The sequence below is a fragment of the Melopsittacus undulatus genome (genome assembly GCF_012275295.1).
Source record: "Melopsittacus undulatus isolate bMelUnd1 chromosome W unlocalized genomic scaffold, bMelUnd1.mat.Z SUPER_W_unloc_1, whole genome shotgun sequence".
NCBI classification, from domain to species: Eukaryota; Metazoa; Chordata; class Aves; order Psittaciformes; family Psittaculidae; genus Melopsittacus; species Melopsittacus undulatus.
In genome coordinates, this window is record NW_022993942.1 from 2,847,502 (window position 1) to 2,874,361 (window position 26,860).

The 26,860-nt window shown below is 40.9% G+C and overlaps 1 protein-coding gene across 1 annotated transcript in view; it reads left to right on the forward strand.

Moving 5' to 3' along the window:
* The window catches only part of LOC117438186 (transcription initiation factor TFIID subunit 4-like), a 274,292-nt gene that overhangs the window by 128,980 nt on the left and 118,452 nt on the right, over nucleotides 1-26,860 (forward strand). Inside the window, exon 13 of the mRNA XM_034073658.1 lies at nucleotides 26,105-26,161. Coding sequence (XP_033929549.1) covers nucleotides 26,105-26,161 — 57 coding nt within the window. The remainder of the gene's footprint in view (nucleotides 1-26,104; nucleotides 26,162-26,860) is intronic.

Below are 26,860 nucleotides of genomic sequence, written 5' to 3' on the forward strand. Positions count from 1 at the left end.
TTGAGATTTTTTTTATAATAAAAATAGCCAAAAACCTACCCTTGCTTATCTCAGAAATTTGTTTCTCAATTTGGCTGCTTTAATCTGTCCCTTTTTCACACTTAATTTATAAATGTTCACATTTTTAAATATTCCACTAGCTTCCACATAATGTATATACTCTTTAAGTGTTTAGATGAAAAGAGATTAACGATGCATTTTTTTTTCTTTTTTTTCTCCCCATTTCCTTCATTCAATGAATACATCTTGTTGAGTCATGTTTTCTTTTCAGTGTATCCTGATGCTTATTTGTTATTCTGGTTGAGTTTTTTTTAATGGACATTTAAGAAAATGCAGTAGCTTGTAGTCCTTCCTTCAAAACAGTTTCCCTGACTTCAAAAAGCCTTACACAGGCTGATCTGAGATTGGGTTAGATGGCCTCTCCTGTTGTCCCTTCCAACTTGAATGACTTCATGATTTGATAATCTTTGTGGGGGTTTTTGTTTCTTGTAGTCTTGAATACTACAAACTCCTGTGAAATCAAAATTTAGGAAATAAATACATGACCAATATGTTTGATTCCTATAGATGACAGAAAGAGCAAATTAAAGAATTCTACAACAAAAAATACAAAGGTCTTCTACTTGATTTGAGAAAATTATGTTAATGAATTCATAAATCATCTTCATAACCAGAAAGTGTTAGGAGACAGCTTGGTGTAACTACATGGCATACTAGAAAAATATCTGAAGGTATTTAACCAAAACCAAACTACAAAGCAGCCATGGAAGAGCAATGCTAATTGATCAGTATGACTGTTTAGAAAGAGAAGTTGAAGATATCGTGAACCTTTTGGGAGGTGCTTCTGCAATGTTGTGATATAAGTGAAAATGCTGATTTGGAACTGAACTTACATTGATAGCATCTTTTCTTTATGGAGTGTTCAGCTGTCTCTCAGCCATTCTGTTCTGAAGTATTGACAACCTATTGCAGGACTTGCATAGTAGGACATAGTTTGGCAAAATATGGTCAGGTTACATTTTATTTGAAATGATAGATTTTTCATTATTTCCTTAGAATTTAGGTTGCTGCTCAAATGCAAGACCTCCTGTACAATAATATCAGTAACTGTTGAGATCTTTATTCTGAATTTCTACGTACTAATTCCTTACTCAGGATTTAGGTTTTTCTGTCTTTTATGAACTTGCCTAGTGGTCTAAGGAGATCAAAGTCTTTGTGGAAACAATGCAGTAATTGTGGTGACAGTTGTTAAACATACACAGTTAAAATCTGCCCCATCTGCCCTAATAAGTCATGATAAAGACCAGTAACCATTTCATGTCTGTTTGTAGCCTGGTGATTGATATTTGTGTCTGCAAAGGGGGTACTGATTAAACTGGCTCTGGGGACTGAAATACCCACTATGCAAAGATGTTTTTTCCCTGGTTGTGGCATCTTTGTCATCTTGACAGTGTTGTGTGTTTAAACATTAGAAAACTTTAGATTTTAAAATGAAATTTCTGTTTTGGATTTTTTTTCTATAGATGCTTAAATCTAAAAGTCAGATTTTTATTTTTTTCCCAGTTTCTAACTAGATTCTTAATGTGGCTTTTAGATGAACAGAGCGATCTTTTATCTTGTACATGTTTTGATGAGTTATTTTGCAACATGTTTCTAAAGTTACTCAGGAGAATAATTTTAGGAAAAGTTTCAAAATTGCCTGCTAGTGGTACCTCATCTATTGTCTAGTATGGAAAAGCATAAACAGGTTTAACTTGCACAGGGAAAATTCTGTTTTAATTATTTACAATTTGGAGCCTTGTTAACAGCCGAAGTCCAGGTTTTGACAAAGAATAAGACAATTAAGGGAATGTTTTGGCCATTGGAGTGAACAGTATTAAATAATCAAACTTAACAAAATAATCAACTGAAAAGATAATGAAAAAATGAAGGAATAGATTGAAATGAAAGGGGAGTTGGCATGAGTCTTTGGGAAGCCTTGAAACCAATTTGGTAATTTTGCACTGGAATTCAGCAAGGGGTAAGAAAGCATTGGGTTTGCAGGTTTTTGTTGTTGTTTTGGGCAGTGGATTGGTTTCTTTAAGAGGAGAAAAGGAAATTTGACACTTGTCTTCTGATTGATCTGCAACAGTAATTTCAGTTGTTATAGTAGAATGCGATTGCAGAACTTGTAAACACCCAGATGGGGTTGGTTTTGCTTCAGAAAATGTTTTTGGGAGAATGAGAGAGAAATTTGGATGGGAGATAGATCTCTGGCAGAGCATGAGACTGAAAAGCATTACTTAGCAACGACTAAACCAATGGTATGTTATCAGCATTGTTCTCAGACTAAAGCCAAAACCACAGCACTGCACCAGCTACTGGGAAGGAGAGAAAAAAAACCCCAAACTGTTACAGCTGAAACCACGGCATAATTACCTTACCTAGAAGTATTGAACTTTTTGCTATTTTACCTGTTGTAAATTGTAGAACCAAATGTTTGTCCCAGTCATGCCCCTGTCCTGGCCCCCATTCCCTCCATCCCAAAACAACAGTATCTAAACTCTGCTCGTGTTAAGTCTTGACTGTTTCAAAGAACCTCTTTGTAGGGGGTAATTAAATCTTTTTGGGAGCCTCTTTTATGTTGACTGATGTGAGACACAGAGTAAACAGTTTGGAATAATCAGACAAGCTCCTCTCTCTTGAAAATGTGAAGTTATCTGTATGAGCTTTATTAAATGGATCCTTAAATAGATCTTGCCACCACTATGCATCATGCTACAGTTGGATGTTGGCTTGCAAAACTCTGCTGACAAGAAAAGGAGAGGTTCTTGAATTAAATAAAAAAAAAATGACTGACATAAAAAGTTCATTCAGGACTTGCTGTCTTATTATGTGTAGTAAAAAAATATCCCTTCATTTTAAGTAGTTCAAATTGAAGTAAAGCTTAGTGTGTAATAAAGATGAATGAAGACAGGCCCTTCATGGTTTCCTTTTACCATACACAAATCTTCCAAGATTGCACTGTAAGTCTGAATGCTTTCCATTTGGGAATATTCCATGTATGCATATTATGTGTATATGTGCACAAATTTTAGAGTCAGGTCCCTTCTACAGGTTTCTTAAGTGATGTCATTATGAAATGGCAAAATATGGGCAGTTTGGGGTGCAAGCAAATTTATTGTGATGAACTCTGCTGTTCATTGAACATGATGGCTTTTTAGTCCCTATGATCTAGTCTGTATTGTAAGAGTATTTTGAGCAAACATTTGTTAAATTTGGAAAGTAAACTTCCGCATATGTTGACCAGTCTTCTACTGCCCAGTTCTCTTCAGAATCTGGCTGAAATTTGCCAATGATAAAATTCAAAATTGTGGTTCAAATATATTGAAACTTTGAGCTGAAAGCAGCTTTTCACCTTTGTTAAGAACTGTTTACAAGTTTACATGAACAGTGTGTATTGTGCATCCTTTCTTTGTAAGAGAGATAGTAAAATGGGTCCTGTTTGGCCACATTCACGAGAAGTTAAGGGTTTGAGCTCCAGACCTGCAGGGACATGTGCACATGCTTAACTTTAGCACAGTGGTTAGTTTGTTTGAAGTCAGTAACGTGCCTTGCATAGAACATTAATTGCATGCAATAAACTTTTGTTGGATCACTGTCTGTGTTCCTGTCAATCTCCTTGTGTTTCCTGCTGCATGAACTTGGGTTTACTAATCTGTCATGGGTTCAGCAGTAGCTCATGCTCTGCCAGGGAGGAGGGAGAGATAGGCGAGATAGGGCGCCTGGTCTGGGCTAGTCGGGGAGGTATTCCATACCACAGCACGTCCTGCTCGGGGAGGGGACTGGAAGCTGGCCGGAAGGGAAGGGGTTAACACTCCGGTCTGGTCTCGGAGAGGGAGCTGTAAACTGGCCAGGAGGGGAGGGGGGAGCTCTCTCTTCCGGGCTGGGCTCGTGGCGGTGGGTGGTATCGTATTCTCTCTCCCTGTTTATTTCCTCTAACATTGATTTGTTAGTGGTAGCAGTAGTGATTTGTGTTGTACCTTAATTGCTGGACTGATTTTACCTCAATCCGTGGGAGTTGTATTCCTCCGGCTCTCCTTCCCATCCCTCCGGGAGTGGGAAGGTGGGGGGGGGGGGAGGGAAAACAAAGAGGGAACTGTGCAGATTTAGTTTAAACCACGACATAATCCCTACCTGATTCTGATGTAGGAAGGACTTTATTTCTCTTTTTTTTTTCAATGGTAAAGACAGGGGTTTCTTTCTAGAAATTGGCATATTCATGCTTTTGAAAAGTCTTACGTTATTTGACCACAAGTCTTTGGGACTATCAGTGTGTATTAAATGCAGGTTTATGAAGTTTTCCAATATGCCTTGAATATTACGGGCTCTATTTTGCTTTCAAATAAATAATATAGTAAAAATGTCTGATAGTGGTGTCTTTGTCTCGGTGTTCCTTTTGTTACATACTCTGTTCTAGTGAGTGACTAGGAAAAAAGGGGGTTTTGTTTTTGTTTTGCCTGGAGTCAAACATGCTGGTTAAAGGGATTCTGTGGGGGAGTTGGGCTGGAGAAGGCCTGAGGGAATTTGGAGAGCCATCTACCACCAGCAGCTTGTCTGTGCTAGCTAATTGTAGCTAGGGTACTGTTTACTTTAGTGGCATACTCCTTATTTATTAGTTCCTTAGTTACTGCTTGTCTTCAAGTTACAAGCTTGCAGGCAGTTCCTGCAGGGGGGAGGTGCAATAGGAAGAGCAGGGCATCATGCAGGACTGCAAATCATAGCTAGTTTTCCCAACTGGTTAGTTTTGTATTGTTGCTTTTCCAAGCATGAGTGAATCCACACACATATTTTGCATAATTGATTAGAATTAATTTAAACTATTAGAAAGACTGTGTATGGAAATCCTAGGTCATGTAAGAGTCCAAGTCCTCAGGATTCAGGCTGCTAGGCTGTTGAACAGCTTTGGGAAATCTTACCCTAATTCACCCTCTCATTTTTATGATAGCTTTGAGCAGGTCCCATGGATTAACTATCTGAAGGGGGTAGTACAGTACACCTATTTCCACTGCTAGTTTTACTGTTGCTCTTGTTATTCTGTTTGTAGTAATCTTGGTATAATAATTATCTCAGCAAACAAAAGGACAAAGAACAGTAGTTTTAAGGGGTGTGGGCAAATGAAGGGAATGATGAGGTTTTCTGCAAGTGTGTTTGAGAAAGTAGAAGGTATCATAAATAGTGATTTCCATGCTTTAGCAGCATGAAAATAGTGTTAGGCCAATGCTGTGATTATCAATGAAAGAGATATTTCTCCAGTCTTTTTGAACCTGACAGCTTCTTGCAAAGCCAGGAGCACAACAAGAGCTGAACCTCTGTGTGATGGACCAATTACTGAACAATTTAGAGGAAGCTCTGTTAGGACAATGAGCATCCCGTAAGATCCATAAAAGAGGCAAAGTTTCTGTCTCCAAAGGAGAAGGTAGGGAATAAAAGGAGCACAACAGGTTAAACAGCCTTGGCCAAAGAAGTGAATACCCCTAGGCAGACCAGCATCTCTAGTCAGTGGTAGTAGTACTAGTTCTGAGGGGAGGGAAATTCAGGCTGGCGCTCTCATGTAACATAGAATCATAAAAACATAGAAGAGCTAGGGTTGGAAAGGACCTTAAGATCATCTAGTTACAACCCCCCTGCCATGGGCAGGGACACCTCACACTAAACCATATCACCCAAGGCTTCATCCAACAAGCAGTCTGTCAGGGGAAAAAGCCATTGGTGTGGGATTTCTTCTCTTGATCAAAAAGACAGCAGCACTACAGCCTGCTTTATCTATAGGGAAGGTGTTTGGCAGAGGGCATTTTTTTTTGCAGGCCATATCACTGGCCCGTGATGCATTTTTCCTAAGCCATAAAAGAAGCTGATGAGAAAACTTCAAAGGAAAAAAGAGGCTTATAAAAGGTGGAAGCAAGGACAGGGGGACTGGGATGAATACAGGGATATTGTCTGGGAAGTTAGGGACCAAGTTAGGAAACCTAAGGCCCGGTTAGAGTTAAACTTGGCTAGGGATGTTAAAGATAACAGGAAGGGATTTTATAGGTATGTAGCGGCTAAAAAAAACAGACTAGGGACAACGTAGGCCCCCTCCATAAGCTATCGGGAGAACTGGCTATACAGGATTTGGAGAAGGCTGAGGTTCTGAAAGACTTCTCTGCCTCTGTCTTCTCTGGCAAAGGCTCTGACCGTACCACCCAAGTCTTGGAAGGCAGACATAGGGAATGTGAGAATTAAGACCTTGGGCCCACTGTACTAGAGGATCTGGTTCAAGACCATCTTAAGAACCTGAACGTACACAAGTCCATGGGACCTGATGAAATCCATCCGCGGGTCCTGAAGGAGCTGGCGAATGAAGTTGCTAAGCCACTGGCCATCATATTTGAAAAATCATGGCAGTCAGGTGAAGATCCCGATGACTGAAAAAAAGGGAAATATAAGCCCCATTTTCAAGAAGGGGAAAATGGATGAACCAGGGAACTACAGACCAGTCAGTCTGTAGTGGTTTAAGCCCAGAAGGTAACTCAGAACCACGCAGCCACACGCTCACTCCCCTCGTTTCCTCCCACTGATCCTAGAGGGATGAGGAGGAGAACTGAAAGAATGTAATACCCACAGGTTAAGATAAGAACAGTCCAGTAACTATGGTATAACACAAAACCACTACTGCTACCACCAATAACAATAATGATAAGGGAAATAACAAGGGAAGAGAATACAACTGATCATCACACACCGACCGATACTCATCCCGACCTGACCCAAGCAGCGATCTCCCTTCTGGGTAACTGCCCACAGTTTATATACTGGGCATGATGGGATGCGGTATAGAATACCCCTTTGGCTTGTTTGGGTCAGATGTCCTGTCTCTGCTTCCTCCTGACTTCCCCTCACAAAGTCCTTGGTCATAGTAAACATTACTTAGCAACAACTAAAAACATCAGTGTTGTCAGTGTTGTTATCAGGCTGAAAGTCAAAAACACAGCACTGCAGCAGCTACTAAGAAAGAGAAAAATGACTGCTACTGCTGAACCCAGGAACCCTAATTCCATACCATTCACGTCATGCTCAGAGTCCATATTTTTCAATATACCATCAATCTTGTCACATATTTGCATATATCTATATACATACACACACAAAGATGGAGATCTCATTCCTTAGTGAATGGACCAATCCCTATAAAGCTGCTGAGTCCATCCTGTCCATGTACTGTGGTTTAAACCAAGCCACACAGAGCTCGTGCACTCACTCCCCCCCGCCTGCTCCCCCAACTCCTGGAGAGTTGGGAAGGAGAATCCAAGGAATGTAGCTCCCACAGGTTGAGATAAGAACAGTTTAATTACTAAGGTATAATGCAAATCACTAGTGCTACTACTACTACTACTAATAATAATGATAAAGGAAATAACAAGTGAAGAGAATACAACACCTCACTAGCTGCCGACCCGTAACTCACCCCACCCTGCCCGACCGACCACTGACCAATACCTCCTCCAACCTCCCAGAGAACTAGCCCTTCCGGATCACTCTCGGTTACATCCTGGGCATGATGTGCTATGGTATGGAATACCGCTTTGGCTAGCTTGGGTCAGGTGTCCTGTCTCTCCTTCCTCCTAGCCTCCCCTTCTCCCTGGCAGAGCATGAGTCTCAGAAAGTCCTTGGCCAGAGTAAATATTTGAGCAGTAACTCAAAACATACATGCTATCAGCAACGTTCCCAGCTTGAAAGTCAAAACACAGCGCTGCACCAGCTACCAAGAAGGAGAAAAAAATGACTGCTACTGCTGAACCCAGGACACCATGATGTCATGTCGTGGTTTAAACTAAATCTGCACAGTTCCCCCTTTGTTTCCCCTCCCCCCCCTCACCTTCCCACTCCCGGAGGGATGGGAAGGAGAGCCTGAGGAATACAACTCCCACAGATTGAGGTAAAATCAGTCCAGCAATCAAGGTATAACAGAAATAACTACCGGTACCAATAACAAATCAATGTTAGAGGAGACAAACAGGGAGAGAAAATACGATACCACCCGCCGCCACGAGGCCAGCCCGGAAGAGGGAGAGAGCTTCCCCCCTCCCCTCCTAGCCAGCTTCCAGTTGCCTCCCCGAGCAGGACGTGCTGTGGTATGGAATACCTCCCCGACTAGCCCAGACCAGGCGCCCTATCTCTCCCTCCTCCATGGCAGAGCATGAGCTACTGCTGAACCAGGCGCCCTATCTCTCCCTCCTCCCTGGCAGAGCATGAGCTACTGCTGAACCCATGACATGTCAGGCTACATCTCTTGTAACAGTCTTTCAGAGCAGGAAAGTGCGCAGTGTGGGATTGCTGCCTGCTGATGATACCGCAGAACTCTTCTGGTCACTGCTGAGCTCGTCTGGTTTCGTCAAAGTTCAGTCTTTGTTGGGATGAAGATCAGAGGGAAGTCAGTGCCAGTGACTAGTGACCTAAAGACATCTAGTTGGTGGGCTACAAAAGTGCTACATAGCAGGCAACAGCATATAATGTAAATAGGCACAGCCTACATTTCCAGCCGTTCAGTAGTTGCTTTCACCATGGAAAGCACATGGTTGGTGGGAGTGTGATATAATCAATCTGACCGGGTTCCCCATATTTATTCTTAAGCCATTGTTCTTCATGACAAAGAGGCTTTATCTGTTTAGCTTGCTTAATTGCAGCACATGTTTCACAGTCGTGAATAACCTGGGCAATAGTGTCCGTTATTAAGTCCACCCCTTGATCACAGGCCCATCTGTATGTTGCATCTCTGCCCTGATGGCCTGAAGTATCATGGGCCCACCGGACCAAAAATAATTCAGCCTTATGTTGCCAATATGCGTCCATCTGAGCCACTTCAGTCTTAGCACTTGTTGGTTGTTCTGGTGTTCCTCAGTGTCCCAACTCTTGGGTACATGAGCATCTATGTGGTGTACCTTCACCACCAGGTTCTGCACCTGGGCAGCGATATCACCCCAAGAGGGCATTTACCACCATCCATGAGTCAGTATAAAGTACTGGTCACTTTTGTCACTCAGCAATGCCCAAGGCCAAATGGATGGTGTTTGCCTCAGCAAACTAACTCAATTCACCCTCTCCTTCAGCAGTTTATGCAATTTGTCGTCGGGGACTCCATACAGCAAAATTTTGGAGCAGATTCTCCTGGAAGGCATGCTAAGGCACACGAAAACAACAAGGTGCTTGGTGACAACCAGTATGGCTTCACTAAGGGGAAATCCTCTGTGACCAGTTTAGTGGCCTTCTATGATGGGTCTTCGTAACTGATGAACAGGGATAGAGCAGTTGATGTCATCTACCTGGACTTGTACAAAGTGTTCAACACTGTCCCACATGACATCCTTGTCTCTAATTTGGAGAGTCATCAATTTGATAGGTGGACCCCTTGGTGGATAAAGAACTGGCTGGATGGCCACAAGCAAAGAGTTGTGATCAATGGTTCAATGTCCAGCTGGAGACGGGTAATGAGTGGTGTCCCTCAGGGATCTCTGTTGGGACGGGTCTTGTTCACCACCTTTGTCGGTGGCACGGACAGTGGGACTGAGTGCGCCCTCAGAAAGTTTGCCGATGACACCAAGCTTTGTGGTTCTGTTGATACACTTTAGGGAAGGAATGCCATCCATAGGGACCTTGACAAGCTTGTGAGATGGGCTGATGCCAACCTTATGAAGTTTAACCATGCCAAGTGCAAGATCCTACACCTGGGTCAGAGCAATCCCTGCAGAGCTACAGTTTGGGCAAAAAAGAAATTCAGAACAGCCCTGTGGAGGACTTGGGGGTGTTGCTCAATGAGAAACTGAACATGAGTCAGCAGTGTGTGCTTGCAGCCCAGAAAGCCAACTGTATTCTGGGCTTCATCAAAAGGAGTGCGACCAGCAGGTCGAAGGAGGTGATCTTGCCCCTCTACTCTGCTCTCATGAGACCCCGCTTGGAGTATTTTGTACATTTCTGGTGTCCTCAACATAAGAAGGACATGGAACTGTTGGAACAAGTCCAGAGGAGGCCACGAGGGTGATCAGGGGACTGGAGCACCTCCCATATGAAGACAGGCTGAGAAAGTTGGGGCTGTTCAGCCTGGAGAAGACTGCGTGGAGACCTCATAGCAGCCTTCCAGTATCTGAAGGTTGTCTATAAGGATGCTGGAGATGGCCTCTTCATTAAGAACTGTAGTGTTATGATGAGTTAAAACTTAAACAGCAGAGGTTTAGCTTGGATCTAAGGAAGAAGTTCTTTACTGTTAGAATGGTGTTGCCCAGGGAGGTTGTGAATGCTCCATCCCTGGCGGTGTTCAAGGCCAGGTTGGACAGAGCTTTGGGTGATATGGTTTAGTGTGGGGTGTCCCTGCTCATGGCAGGGGGTTGGAACTAAATGATCTTAAGGTTCTTTCCAACTCTAGCTATTCTATGATTCTATATTTTTTTTCTTTCCAAACTGGTACTATAGTTTTCCCAGTTTCCCTTTAAAAGTGTAATATCTTTTGATGTAAAGTGTAAATTCTTTTTACTGCAGCATTATTTTACATAGTTGAAAGAGGAATGTGGTTACCTGGGTCTATCAGTCTAAAGATGCAATGGCATCCCTAGGTGAAGAACAAGAGGGATGGTATTTTGTCACTGCATTTTGTTTGCAGGTAGAGCCAGATCCTTTTGCCTAAGTTTGACAGCATAAGCAATCTTCCTGCCATTTTTGTTCCTACAGGACAGTGGTGAATTCAAGTAAGAGAGAGAAGCCTATTGGTCTGGCAATATTTTTTTTCATTTTATGACATTGTATTGTATTACTATTTTTCTCCAAGCTACCTAATTCCACAGTCAACCCTGTGTATTCATTATAAGAGGCAACTGGCTATGAGAGACAGACCAGGGAGCACCTCCTGTTCCGAACTTTAACCAAACCCTAACCAATCACCTACATTTATATATTTTCTTCGAACTAAGTTTCAACAAGTTTTTAGTCATACCTCTAGGATCTCCAGAATACAATTCTGTAGGTACAGCAAATTCTTTAAATTGCCATTACCAGCAGAGCATACAAGCATGTGACAGACTTTAAGCACAAGAGACCTAAGTCTGTAAAGAGAAATATGCTTTGAGGATTATCCATACGAAAAAAAAATAAAAAAGAGATATCACAAGCATTGCACTCAAAATGGGTTTAAGCCCAGCCAGTAACTCAGAACCATGCAGCCGCTCAGTCACTCCCCCACTTCTTCCCCCCACTTCTGGCGGGATGGGGAGAAGGATCAAAAGAATGTAAATACCATGGGTTGACACTTTCTGAGAGTTTATTATATGGTGGGGCCTCTTCAGCATGCATCACCTCCTCCTCTAGTGACATTCCAGAATCTTTGCCCTCTGGCCAGTCCATGCTGACTTCTAGAATTCCTGGACAACTGGGATTTCCTATTCGAGCTCATTGTGTAATTAGTGCAGCCCACTTACTCCATTTAGCATCGGTTGCATGATGTGTAGAGGACACCCTGCCTTTGAACATCCAGCCCAGCATGGGCAACACAAGTGAAGATCCTGATGACTGAAAAAAAGGGAAATATAATCCCCATTTTCAAGAAGGGGAAAATGGATGACCCGGGGAATTACAGACCAGTCAGCCTCAACTCTGTGTCTGGCAAAATCTTGGAGCCGATTCTCCTGGAAGGCATGCTAAGGCACATGAAAAACAACAAGGTGCTTGGTGACAGCCAGCATGGCTTCACTAAGGGGATAACATCCTGAACAATATGGGGACCTTCTATGACGGGGCTACAAAAGTGATGGAGAGGGGTGGAGCAGTTGACGTCATCTACCTGGACTTGTGCAAAGCGTTCGACACTGTCCCACATGACATCCTTGTCTCTAAATTGGAGAGACATCAGTTTGATAGGCCGACCACTGGGTGGATAAAGAACTGGCTGGATGGCCGCATGCAAAGAATCGTGGCCAACGATTCATTGTGTGGCTGGAGACCAGTAATGAGTGGTGTCCCTCAGGGATTGGTGTTGGGACCGGTCTTGTTTAACATCTTTGTCACTGACATGGACAGTGGGATTGAATGCGCCCTCATCAACTTTGCTGATGACACCGAGCTGTGTTGATATGCTGGAGGGAAGGAATGCCATTCAGAGGGACCTTGATACGCTTGTGAGGTGGGCTGATGCCACCTTCATGAAGTTTAACCATGCCAAGTGCAAGGTCCTACACCTGAGTTGGAGCAATCCCAGGCACGGCTACAGGTTGGGCAAAAAAGAAATTCAGAGCAGCCCTGCGGAGAAGGACTTGGGACTGTTGGTTGATGAGAAAATGAACATGAGCCGTCAGTGTGCACTTGCAGCCCAGAAAGCCAACCATATCCTGGGCTGCATCAAAAGGAGCATGACCAGCAGGTCAAAGGAGGTGATCCTGCCCCTCTACTCTGCTCTCGTCAGTTAATGTCAGATGGTACGGCTGTGTTTCCACCCCTGGGGCATTCGGTTCCAAGTGAACTGGACACACCTCCAGGTAAAAGCAAACTGTGGCCTGCACTCTGCTACCAAAAGAATCAAGAAATATGCATTGGCGATATCAGTTGTGGCATACCACTTGGCTGCCTTTGATTCTAATTCATAGTGAAGTTCTAGCATGTCCGGCACGGCAGCACTCAAGGGTGGTGTGACTTCATTCAGGCCTCGATAGTCTACTGTTAGTCTCCACTCTCCGTTAGATTTTGCACTGGCCATACGGGGCTATTAAAGGGTGAGCAGGTCCTGCTGATCACTCCCTGCCTCTCCAGTCTATGGATCAGATTATGGATGAGAATGATGGAGTCTCGGTTGGTGCGATATCACCGCCGGTTCACGGTTGTAGTCGCAATTGGCACTTGTTCTTCGACTTTCAGCAACCCCACAACAGAATGATCCTCTGAGAGACCAGGCAAGGCAGACAGCTGCTCAATTTCTTCAGTCTCCAAAGCAGCAATACCAAAAGCCCATCGGTACCCTTTTGGGTCTTTGAAGTACCCTTTCCTGAGGTATTCTATGCCGAGGATGCATGGATTCTCTGGACCAGTCACAATGGGGTGCTTCTGCCATTTCCTCCCAGTCAGGCTAATTTCAGCCTCCAATACGGTCAACTCTTGGGATCCTCCTGTCACTCCAGAAATATAGAAGTGTTCCACCCCTTGACAGGTCGATGGCATCAGGGTACACTGTGCACCGATATCAACTAGAGCCTTATACTTCTGTGGGACTGATGTGCCAGGCCACCTGATCCACACAGTCCAGTAAATGCGATTGTCCCCTACCTCCACCTGGCTGGAGGCAGGGCCCCTCTAATAGTCATCGTCATCACAATCTTGGACACTTAAGTCATGTTGAAAGGGATTATTCTTCTATATCACAGGAGCTGGAGTAAAATCAGCTCTTCCGCTCCACCTGGGAACCTGCTCACCAGAGACTGAAGCTGCAGCTCTCATGGGACGATCAGTCTTGGCCCTTTCTCCCCTCTTCAATTCACCCACACGTTCCTCCAAGGCTGAAGTAGGTTTTCCATCCCACTTTGTCATGTCTTCTCCGTGATCACGCAGGTAAAACCATAGGGTGGCCCATGGTGTGTAACTTCTATATTTTCCGTCTCGAACAATAGGACGCCTTTTGTTAATAGCTGAAACGTGTGTTGGCACACGTGAGGAGCTGGATAAATCAGACAGATCGTCCCTCAACTGTTTGAGATCCTGAGACAGTTTTTCCACAGCTGAGATGATGGAAGGGCTGAGATTGTCTTAGAATTCTTGGAGTTTCTGAATCATTTCATCCACTGTTAGTGGTACTATGTAATTCCAGGTTACTGTTGCCAGTGAATGGGCATATGACGACAGTGCATTATGCATAAGTTTTCGACACATGGGTCGTGTATGTTCGACTTTATCTGGGTCTATGGGTATATCGCCATTATTCGGCTTGATGTGATAGATCATCTCTACGATAGCTGATTCCCTGAGAGACTGGATGCCTTTGTCTAAAGTAGTCCACTTGGCCGAACTACTCATAACATTGTCCTTGTATGGAAACCTTTCTTTCACAGCTGCCAAAAGCCGCCTCCAAAGACTGAGGGACTTTTTCTCTCTTGTAATTGCTTTGTCAATTCCCCGTTCTCTAGCATGTGATCCCAGCTGCTTGGCTTCTGTACCTTCTAGTTCATGACCATTGGCCCCGTTATCCCAACATCGGAGCAACCAGGTGATGATGTGCTCCCCTGGCTGACGGGTGAAATCTTTTTCTATATTCCGCAGCTCAGTTGAGGTCCGAGATCGAGAAGTCACCTCTTCTTCTTCGTCATGTGATGATGACCCCTGATCAGATACTAGACCAGGTGTTGAATACGTAATTTCTGCATCTTGCCTTCTCCTTCTTGCCTCTCTTTTGTTTTTTCTCTTGTGTACAGGAGCAACCGATATTGGTACGAATTGGTCCTCTGGTTCAGCTGCAGTGATTATCACTGTAGTTTAAGTAGCAACTTGTTGCTGGGGTAGCTGCACTGTCTGTTGCAGCAGAAGTTTGGGTAGCAACTGTACTTGTCGCTGGGGATGGTGTAGCTGCTGTACTTGGAGCTGGAACAGCTGTGCTGACTTCTGTGATGCCCTCAGATCCAGGGGCATTTTTTTCCTTTTGAAGGTGCTAAATAATGTCGAACAAGGCCCTATAGGCATAGGCCAAGCCCCAGCACGCTGCCATGATTTGTCCATCTCTGGTATGGCCAGAATGACAACACACCTCATTTATGTGTTTTACTAATTCTTCCGGATTTTGTACTCGTTTGGAAGAGAAATTCCAAAGTACTGGAGGGGCCCACTGACCTAGATACTTGCCCATACTATCCCACACACCCTGCCACTCATGGCTGTTCAGCCTCTGGGAAAATCTCTTGGTCCTCCTATGTCGTCGTTTAACCCCAATAAAGGACCAGACCTGACTCCACTTAACACTTGAAATCAGATGAAATGATTGTGGGCAAAACACACTCGGTATGCATGCTACTGTGGTGATCCCCATCACAATCAGCATACAAGTCTCAACAGTATTAAAAGGCCATTCAAGAACTTCAAAACTCTCAAATGAGTCTGTAAACCATCTGGAGGGGGCACTGGGAGGATGGAAGAATGTCTCCTTCAGAGGTTGACCACCCAAGAAGGAGAAGAAAGATGTGAAATTGCTAAGCACTTCTGTTATATACCTCCCAAAATATAAAGTTGGTGACCATACCGGGAGCATAAACCAGATCAGTTTCATGATGAATGCTTCTATTGTATGACAAGTCATTAACATAAAGTACAATGAGATAAGAAACTTCGCCCAAACCCCATGCTTGATAAACATGAAAACAGCTAATACATAGTGAAAGTAATTGGCAAAATCCTGAAACTGTGAGATCAAGAGAAACAACTATGAGAGCCAATAAATCAGCATTGTGATGAATGACTATAAATCCTGTCAGATCTGTTCTTATCTCAACCGGTTCGAACCCCATGTTGGGTGCCAAAAAGAACTGTTGTGGTTTAAAACCAATCCACACAGCTTGCGTGGATTAAAACCCCACCTCAGTCTCCCGCAGTACCACACACCCCTTTGTTCCCCCCCCCCCCTCTCCTGGAGGGATGGGGAGGAGAACCGAAGGAATGTAACTCCCACGGGTTGAGATAAAAAACAATCCAGTAATCAAGGTATAACACAAATCGCTACTGCCACCACTAATAAAAACAATGATAGAGGAAATAAACAAGGAGAGAGAATACGATACCACCCGCCGAAATGAGCCCCAGCCCAGAAGAGAGCTAACTCCCCCCCTCCTGGCCAACTTCCAGTTACCTCCCCGAGCATGATGTGCTGTGGTATGGAATACCTCTTTGGCTAGCCTGGGTCAGGTGTCCTATCTCTCCTTCCTCCCAGCTTCCCCTCCTCCCTGGCAGAGCATGAGTTCAGAAAAGGCCTTGGACAAAACCAAACATTTGAGCAGTAACTCAAAACATACTTGCTATCAGCAACCGTTCTCAGCCCGAAAGTCAAAACACAGCACTGCACCAGCTACCAAGAAGGAAAAAAAATGACTGCTACTGCTGAACCCATGACAAGACCTCATAGCAGCCTTCCAGGATCTGAAGGGGGCCTACAGGGATGCTGGGGAGGGACTATTCATTAGGGACTGTACTGATAAGACAAGGGGTAATGGGTTGAAACTTAAATAGCAGAGGTTTAGATTGAAGGAAGAAATTCTTTACTGTTAGGGTGGTGAGGTACTGGAATGTGTTGCCCAGGGAGGTTGTGAATGCTCCATCCCTGTCAGTGTTCAAATCCAGGTTGGATGAAGCCTTGGGTGATATGGTTTAGTGTGAGGTGTCCCTGCCCATGGCAGGGGGGTTGGAACTAGATGATCTTAAGGTTCTTTTTAACCCTAACTATTCTATGATTCTAACATTTTTAATAATCCCTCTTTTTTTCTTTTAATTTGTTTTCATTTTTATGCTATTACAATAAAAAAAAATTAAGAAGCATCTTTACAGAGTGGAAGATGAGTTAAATCTGATGGACCTGGAAAATATGTCTGGACTGTTAGTCTACCCATGTGCGTAGATGCACAGATGTCGTGGTTTAAAACCCAAGCACAGTCTCTCTCTCACCACCCCCTCCTCCCACTCCCTGCTCCCGGAGGGATGGGGAGGAGAATCGAAGGAATGTAACTCCCTCGGGTTGAGATTAGAGCAGTCCAGTAACTAAGGTATAGCACAAATCACAACTGCTGCCACCAATAAAAATAACGATAGAGGAAATAAACAAGGGGAGAGAATACAATACCACCCTCTGAAACAAGCCCTACCCAGAAGAGAGCCAGCCAGAGCCCTTCCGGCCAACTCCCAGTTACCTCCCCGGGCATGACGTGCTGTGGTATGGAGTACCTCCTTGGCTAGTTTGGATCAGGTGTCCTGTCTCTGTTTCCTCACGGATTCCCCTCCTTCCCTGGCAGAGCACGAGACTCACAAAGTCCTTGATCAGAGTAAACATTTGAGCAGTAACTACAAACATAAGTACTATCAACACCGTTCCCAGGACGAAAGACATAACACAGCACTGCACCAGCTACTAAGAAGGAGAAAAAATGATTGCTACTGCTGAACCCAGGACAACAGAATATCCTCCAATTTTAAAAATAATTGCTGCATATATTTAAATATTACTTGAGTGTTATATATCATTATTTTACAAATACTGTTGCTTTCTAATTTAAGAAAATTCTATGAAATACAAAATCCCTTTCTTAAATTTACACTGTTACAGATGTCTGGTTTTGTGGCATTCTTCCTTAAAATAAGCAAAGGGAAAAGCTGAGGTTTGGAACATTAGGGTGTTTGGTAGCATGTAAACAGACCCCCATATTTCTAATGTGTTTTGAATACACACATTTAACATACATTGCTTTTCATATTCTGAATGTCTAATATTTCCATACACCTAATGTGATCTATGCAGCTTTCAGGTAAGTAAGATAACAAGTTCTCTTACACAAAGCACTTTCATTCTTCACAATTAATATATCAGGCTGTCTGGTCTAATAAAAATAGCTTGTGTTTGGGAGAAATATTAATAAACCTGGTTTGGTCAATAAGTTCTTAGTAGGAGACAGCATTTAATGTATTTAAAAATATGTTATCTGGTTAGGATCAGTCCTAGGTTTCTCTAAAATGACAGTGGAAAGCTAGCTTGCTTCTAAAGGTGTTTATTCATCAACATGAAAATATATTACACAAACCCAGCATTATTTAGAGATCTAGACATGAAGAATAGAGAGGGGAAATGAAAGGAGTTGTGATAAAGTCCTTGAACCTATTTGAGTTGGGGGGGTTTAGTGATTGGCGTGTGTTTCCAAAGCTTTAGAGGAAGGAAGCATTGGTGTACTAAAAGATTTTGGAAAAATATATTTCACAAAACAGATGAGTTGCAGCATGGTGAGATTTGGATGTTAGAGGGAAAGGAGAAAACAAGACAAACACAAAAATACTAGATGACATTGAAGAAAAAATTTAAACTGGAATTAGAAAAAAATGAATGATTATTCAGTAGCTTGTTGGAAGTAAGTGTAAGTTGTTAACATAGTTGGTGAGTGAAAATGATGACACAAAACCAAGCACTACAAGAGCTGAGGAGCAGTAAAACTGTTCAGATTTCTCAGAGGAAGGAAAAGATGCTCGTATGTGGAATGGAGCGTAAAGTGAAGCCAGTTACATTTTTAAAGCTTATCTAGGCACCTCTGTTAAGCTTGATATTTTTGTTTGCTTATATTTGCTTTAATCTGTGTTGCATTCGTATTAATGAAGCCTTTCATAATTTACATTAGATCGTAAAGAATTGGTAAAATAGTCTTTGCTTATACTTTACACATTTTGGGTTCCATATGCTGATGATTTTATTTCTGAACCTTACTGCTTTGCAAACTGATATGGTAGTCAGCAGGAAAGTATTTTAGTCTTAATCTGTTTAAAAAAATATTAAAATTTATCTGAACACAAAAAGAAACAGAAAATGACAGTTAAATTCCTTTTTTTTTTTTAGTGTTACTTATACCAGTAATGACTCATCCGTTGTAAAGTTATATTTCTACTTGTTTGAAACAAAGCTCTTTGAAAAGGCCATTTGGTGTGGATTCAAGCAATAACTAGAAACCCATTGCATTATTCTGAATGTAAAAGTAGCTCTACCTTCACCTTCAACCTGGGTTTGTATATCTAAGCATGACCTGGTATTTTAAATCTTCATTACTGAAAGATTTTCTGTATTTAATATCAGTCCGGTGCTGAGGACCTGTTTTCACCTCTGCAATAATTTTGACTATTTATTTATTGTGAATGAACTGGAGGTTACACAGAGTAGATCGTATGGTTTTTTTTGTCTGCTTTTGGGTTCTGCTTTTTCAGATTATTTTGAATTCCAGATCTACTTTTATTTGGTCAGTTTCGGGGGGGGAGGGAGGGGAAAGCCCAACTTTTAAATGTGTTATAATCTGTAGCACTTTCAGAGTTATTCCTTCACTTATGGAGTCCAGGAAGTTGCAGTGTTACTTTGCATCTTTTGCTTTAATTTTTCCTACAGTGTCCCCAAACACAATGTGTATCTGGTGTGTTTTCCGGGATTCCATAGCTTCCTTGTAGAAAGTTAGTAAAAATATTAGAAGTCTCAGTTTGATTCTCCCAGGGCACCCTGCTTTCTCCTTAAGATGAAGTGCTTTTAACTTGTACTTTGCATTTGGCAAATGATTCGGCTTCATATAGTAGTATAACAACACTTTATTTCTGTACTACTTTCACTGTGAGACTCAGAAGGCAACAGAAGTTCATTGCAAATTTATAAATTTATCATCAAACCCCATGAAAGGGCTAAATATGATTTTCCACTCATTGTACTGGAGAAACTGAGGTACACAATAATTGAACTGTCATCGCAAAATGACAGAGCAAGGACCAAATTCAGCTCATTTTATAAATACTTACCTAAGTCTGTCTCCTGGAGAAGGAACTCATGGAATGGGGTTTTTCTCGTTTGGCTGGTTATAACTTAATAGGTATAAATATAATCAAGCTCTTAGTAATTGCTGTACTGAATAGAGACAGCTCTCTGGCAGATCCACATATTTCATTAAATGCCTTTTTGTTCTTTAAATGTTATTTAGATCAGATTATTATTGACTTGGGGTCGTTGGTCAACCAGAAACTGAACATGAGCCATCAGTGTGCACTCGCAGCCCCGAAAGCCAACAAAAGAAGCCTGACCAGCTGGTCAAAGGAGGTGATTCTGCCCCTCTTCTCTTGTGATACCCCACTTGGAGTATTGTGTGCAGTTCTGGTGTCCTCAACATAAGAAGGACATGGAAATGTTAGAACAAGTCCAGAGGAGGGCCACGAGAATGATCAGGGGGCTGGATCACCTCCCATATGAAGACAGGCTGAGAAATTTAGGGCTGTTCAGCCTGGAGAAGAGAAGGCTGCGTAGTGACCTCATAGCAGCCTTCCAATATCTGAAGGGGGCCTATAAGGATGCTGGAGAGGGCCTCTTCATCAGGGACTGTAGTGATAGGACATGGGATAATGGGTTTAAACTAAAACAGGGGATGTTCAGGAAGCCTGGAGCTTTTCTCCGAAGCCAAAATAAATTTTCTTATGTATGTAAGTAATTCTTTATGAATAACATAAAACACGAGTTCAGTATGTTGTTTCCCCTTCCCTTCTTTAACTGAGATTGAAATTACAGTCTTCTCAATCTTCACCCCTCCCCCAGATAACATTGACAGGTATAAGTCTGTTGCCTTTTAGTAAAACTTATGTTCCCAGAAAATTCTTGTATCAAGTTATCCTTAGCTGTAATTACAATGAGATGGGATGAATTTCATGCTACTGTTGCCTTAGCTTTTATATTACAGAGTAGCAGAACATATCTCTAATGAAGAGCTGCAGATACTGTTCCAACCTTTGCTATCAGCTATGTAGGTAGTCAAAGTAGTAATAATTGCCAGTGATGTTAGGGAAAAAAATTCAAGATTCCAAGTATTCTTTTCATTTCATAATATACTTTAAATAACTTAGAACTAATATGGAATGGCTTCCAGAACAAGAAATTTAAAATGGAAAGTAGGTTTTCTGTTTGAAGAAATGTAAATAAAAATTGCATCTTTTGAAATATTTGACATCACACTCTCATTTCTTGATTGAGAGTCTAGAATTATTTACTTCAGGAAGTACTTTGAGCCTGAATCTTCAATTTATTTCTTCTTAGTATTGCAAAATGTTCATTTGTTTGATCTGTAATGGGATGTGTTCTGTGGCTTTTCTTGGTTAAAAGGCAAAAAGAATTACAACAGGTGATCTCATTCCATCCCAGATCATAATTTTCAGGCTTGAGCTCTTGTCAGTGTCCAAATCACTCAGATGATAATACATTATTTTAGAAAACTCCTTATGAAGAACATCCAGAGTAAAGTCTTAAAGTAACAAGCTAGACTTAACTCTGGTTTGTTGACTCTATTTTCTACATAATCACTTCTATGGACTGTGTACATGATGCATTTCAGTTCAACATCTGATCAATTTGCAACAATTAATGAAAATTAAGAATGCTTAATGAACATTTTAATACTTTTTAGTTGACATTTTCAGTATGTGCTGGACACTTCAATGTTCCAAGTGTCTTTAGAAGTCTCTACCTAGATCAAGTCTGTGGCCCATTAGCGGATGTTATTCACAGTATGTATTTTAGCGATAGTGATTAATAAGTCAGTTTGACCTATGGGGGTTTCTTTTCTACACTGTCATATATTAAAAAATGTAATGTAATCCATCATTCAGTTTTTTCAGCCTATATTAAGCAGTAAACCCTGGTTGGTCTGAAGTCTGTTTTTACAGTAGCTCTACTGAGATACAAGATTTTCTGGACTGCAGTCAGACAACTTTTAAGGTTATATATTGTCTTTTAAAACATCTATCCTGGTGGTGATGAAGACCAATTCCTTTTGACATAATTTTCTATATTTCTGCCCTTACTATATACGTATTATATACTTATGTGGTAAATTTATTAAATTATACTAAGTAGGGGGGTGGGAGATAGCAAAGCTGTGTTTCTTCTTGTGAAAATGATTCTCCAACTACAGATTCTACAAAATTATATTTTTGCTTTTATTTAGATGACGAATTTAACATAAATAAGTCCTCTAATCTCAAAATAACTCTTTAACAAGGCTGTATCATCTCTAATTTATTCTGAGTTATTCAATTAGACTATATATTGAGAATCATTGCTTTTTACATTAAATGTTATACTTCTTTAAGGCTTTCAGAGGTATATTTTTATCTACAGCATTCAACTGGTACATCCGAGGAATTCTGATTTGTACTGAATTTCTGAAACAATTTTCCTCTAGAAGAACAAAACAAACCCAAACCAATAGCAAGTCATTAATAGCTTTTATCCCTTCTCTGCTCTCTTGCTCTCAAGACTTATGTCTGGTTAGAATGAGCATTGCATAAAACAGACAGATTAATGTCAGATTAATCCTCCTTAACTGGCTTATATTCCAGTTGCATAGAAAGACACCATAACATGGAGAAGTTGTTCAGAATTGGCACCCAACAAAAGATTGCATATCAAAGAAAATGCTTTACCTGCCTATTCTGTAGTCTAATCTTTAGTGAGAATTGTTCTTCTAGATCTGATAATAGAACACTTCTGGTTGGCTGTGCAATATCATCTAGACATTTGAAATACAGATACATGAGAAGCGTGTCATGTTAACAGAACACTACAACAGTCATACTTTGTCTCAATTGATGGGGGAATTGCAGCATACAGAGTCATTCATGTTGACAATAAGAACTTACAGATAGGCAGCCTAAAATAATTAAATCATTATAGAAATTTATTTAACTGGTTGAATGGCTGTAGCAGATTGGCTAAGCCAGCCAAAGCAGAGAGACGTTGACCGAGATATTGTCCCTACTGCAATTATTAAGATTAATTTGTGGCTGGCTTATATATCTTTGGAATATATATATTTTTATCATTCAATACCAATGCTAATATTGAACTGTCATGGTTTAAACCCAGTTAATAATAATTGATAAAATATTAAGTACATCCTTTAACTTCTGTCGTTCAGACATATGAAGGTATTCTTTTCATCGTTAAATTTTGGGGAAAACTACTGAAAAGAAGGCAACCATATAAATGAAAATAAACTGATTGAATTTTCAATTATATTTCATTCTCCTTAGAAAAATGTGTTAACCATTGACTAATATAGTTTCACAACTTGTTTTAATTAATTCACAAAATTATTTCCAACTGCTTCTTACTCTGTGTTTCTAAATATCTTATCCATGACAAAAATCAGAGTATTATCTACAGAAATTGGATAGATAATTTACATGAGGAGCTGCCTTAAATACTTTAAACAATAATGTTTAATAAAGAGCCTCTTTTTAAGTTTTATTTCCTCTTTTGGGGATGTGTGACGTTCCAGGGCAGCCTTGATTGTAGCAATCATGAGATAGTTGAGTTCGAGATGGCCAGGACGGTGAGAAGAGCGTGCAGCAAGCTCACTGCCCTGGACTTCAAGAGAGCAGACTTCAGCCTCTTCGGGAACCTACTTAGTAACTTTCCATGGGATATAGCCCTAGAGGGTAGGGGGGCCCAAGACTGTTGGTTGATATTCAAGGATCACCTGCTACAAGCTCAGGAGTGTTGCATCCCAACTAGAAAGAAGTGTAGCAGTTGGGGCTGTTCATCTTGGAGAAGAGAAGGCTGTGTGGTGACCTCATAGCAGCCTTCCAATATCTGAAGGGGGCCTACAGGGATGCCGAAGAGGGCCTCTTCATCAGGGACTGCAGTGATAGGACATGGAATAATGGGTTTAAACTAAAACATTGGAAGTTCAGGTTAGATATAAGGAAGAAGTTCTTTACTGTGAGGGTGGTAAGACACTGGAATGGGTTGCCCAAAGTACTTGTAAATGCTCCATCCCTGCAGTGTTCAAGGCCGGGTTAGAGAGCCTTGGGCACCATGCTCTAGTGTGAAGTGTCCTTGCCTTTGGTAGAGGGGTTGGAACTAGATGATTCTAAGGTCCTTTCCAACCCTAACCATTCTATGTTTCTATGATTATCTACATTTTTCTTTTTGTCTTTTCACATCAATTAAATGGAATCTCAGTCTTTGGTAAGTTGCAGTTCCTTTCTTGGTTGGCACAACTATGGCATGAGAGTCTAATTTGATCTTTAGCTGTGTACAGATTTTAATTTCTTATTACTTTATTTCATCCCGTCAAACTGCTTTTTATGCTAACAGGCACAAAATCACTAGTAGGTGGTGGTGGATGATGAAACTAATATGCATAGTGGAAGAGTCAAGCACATCTAAAAATCTCATTATTAATTTGGGCATGTTTTTTGTCATCACTGTGTTTTATATGAGTGGTATATTAGCTGAAAAAATAATCCCAGTTTAAGAAAACCCCAAACAAACAAGCAAAGAGGATAGAGAATTCAGTGTCATTGGTGCCCTTTTTACCAGATCATAGTCAAGGCTCTCTCCAGATATATCAATACATGTCCTCTTACCCTTAAAACCCGTCTCCCTTTGATTTTCTTCACAGATTTTTTTAGCTTCTGAGCAAGATATATTATGAAAAAAATAAACAGCAGGGAAAAAAATAAGTTTACAAGCTAATATTCTTTCAAGTTTCAGATTTGTCTTCAGCATAGAAAGAGGCAGAAAAAGATGGGAAAGGGCATAGAGATTCTTATTCCTTTAGGAGTTGTGTAAATGATTACTTGAAATCCTAAAGAAATACCAAAATAAAACAATTACATGTTTCAGGTATTGGAAGCAACAGTTTTCTGTATATGTCACAAGTTTTACTGTGTCACCTTACAAATTTTCATGCAACCTTTTCTGAATACTGACCAATCATGACATTGAAAAGTATAATGTATATATTATCTACATCTTGAGTTTTGAATTCCATCTATTTGAGTATTCCTAGTGAGCATAAATAAGAATTTAATAGTTTTAACATATGGTTGTAATACAGTCTGTATCCCAAGATATGTACTGTTATGGATTGTTAATATAATTTAGTAGTTATTCTGAATGCCATTTTAGAGCTATTGTTCTTGGTTTTGAAGGAAAATATTAAAGTTGCCATTTGACAATATTTCTTCAATTAAAAAAATTACATTAATATTATTAGTAGTGCATGAATGAGTTTAAGCATATTTGTATGCTGTACTCCTCTTTCATGGACACCCCCTTGTCGTGGGGAAAGAGCTTGCGTGCCCTTGTGAGGTTGGGAGCTATGCTGGTGGTGGCATATGCCTCTGGTAGGGTTTCCCATGCAAGACAGGTCTCAACTGAAGGGTCAAAGTGTGTCCATGGGCAGGATGGGCTGACCAGCCTTCGGGCAACCATCCTAGAAGGACAACTCTAACTTCAAACCTGGACAGATGGAGCTCATTTAGCTCTGTAAGGCCATCCATCTAAGAGAAGGATACTCTAATCAAACCTATGACCTGAGGACAGATAAACCTCAGGTGTAAAGGGTGGGGCCAGTTCCATGCACACTGTGCCTCACCTAAAAAACCCACCATGCAGGCCCCAAGGGTTTACCCACACTTGCAAAGCCCTGTAGCAACAGGTGAGGGGTGAAATGGCACGTGATAAGGTGCACTGGAAGGAGCAGACCCAACCCTGCATGCAGGCAGTTCAGGACATTGGTCGCTCCATAGTGCCATTGTCTCCTTTGAGAACTCACGCAGAATTAGTCTCGAGGAGAAAAGACAACATAGAAAGAGTCGCACCCCACCTATACCACCCAAGGAGACCTTTCACTGTGCTTTTTGCAACTGGATTTGCCTATCCCACGTTGGCCTCTTTAGTCATCAGCGCACTTGTAGTAAGCGTGGGTAAAGCCCTTCCCAAATCTTTGTTTGTGAAGTCAAGCCATGATGATGATGCTGTACTCAAAGTAAGCTCATATGGATAGTAACATCTTTAATATGAGTTTTTAATGACTCATATTAAGGGTGACTTTACAACTGTTCTCTCCACATTCTCTACCAACAGCTGAATAAAAGCTTAGTTGAAAACAGTAGATCATTTTAAAGTAAGTGACTGTAAGGAGTTTAAATAAAAAAGTTCAGATAATGGAAAGGGTGTCGCTTCTGCTCTTGAATTTGTTTGTATTAAATTATTGAAACCTAAACCTGTATGGGAAACTTTAGCATCGACAAAAACATATTGCTTTTTCGGTGTTTGTTTGGGTTTTCTGTTTTGTTTTTCTTTAATTTAAATCTAGGGTAGATTTTATTTACATCTAAATATTTAACAGTCTTTCGGGTAATTTCTACAGATTTGAAATTACACTTCTATGAGTTTAAGCATCCCATCTTTGATACCTTGTATCCTGTTCCTCTTTCTTTGCTATTTTTAAACTTACTGCAACAGAGGAAGGGTTCTTAAACTATCTGTTAACATTTTTTCCCCATTTTTTAAAACATGTAGAGTCGCTCAAGGCAAGAAGACCCAGAGCAAGCCAGACTGAAACAAAAAGCAAAGGAGGTAAGCAGAACTAGAGATCATTACACTTGACATTTCAGAACTTAAACATATTAATTTTTTATGCCTTGCTACTTGTATATTGCTAATAAAAATCTGACTAAAAAACTTTTTAAAATGTATTTGTTGCTTTGCCTTTGATCTTAATGTTTGCAAACTAATACATTAATACATGTGAAGCCTAAGGAGATTTTTTAAGAGATTATTTCCATACATTACGTTTCCATTTCCATTTTAGGTAGATGTAGCTTTTGTTGGGTTGTTGATGACAGCAACACTAGATTTTGGTGGAAAAATATATGTCTTTGTCTTTTTGTAAAATGTCACTTTCTTAGAAATGTGCTACTTAACAATTTGGTTCTGTTAATAGTCTTTCAAGTAATGTAGTCACCAGATATTTTCTCTACAGTGTGATTCACTGGACTACTCATCAGTCTAAGTTACAATAATCTAAAAATTATCAAATAATTTCAGATGAAGTTTTTATATGTTATTTTAAGAATAACAGTTTGTGAACTACCGAGTATCTTAATTTTCTGTAGATGAGAGTTATTGTCCTTTGCTTAAGGAATCTCATGGTTTAGGATTGGATTGTAACTTAAATCAATTAGAGTAAAATATCTATCAGTTGATAGCCATTCCTATTAAAAAAAAATGCAACATCATTTGCAGCAAACTAATGATTATTTTTAGCCAACTTCT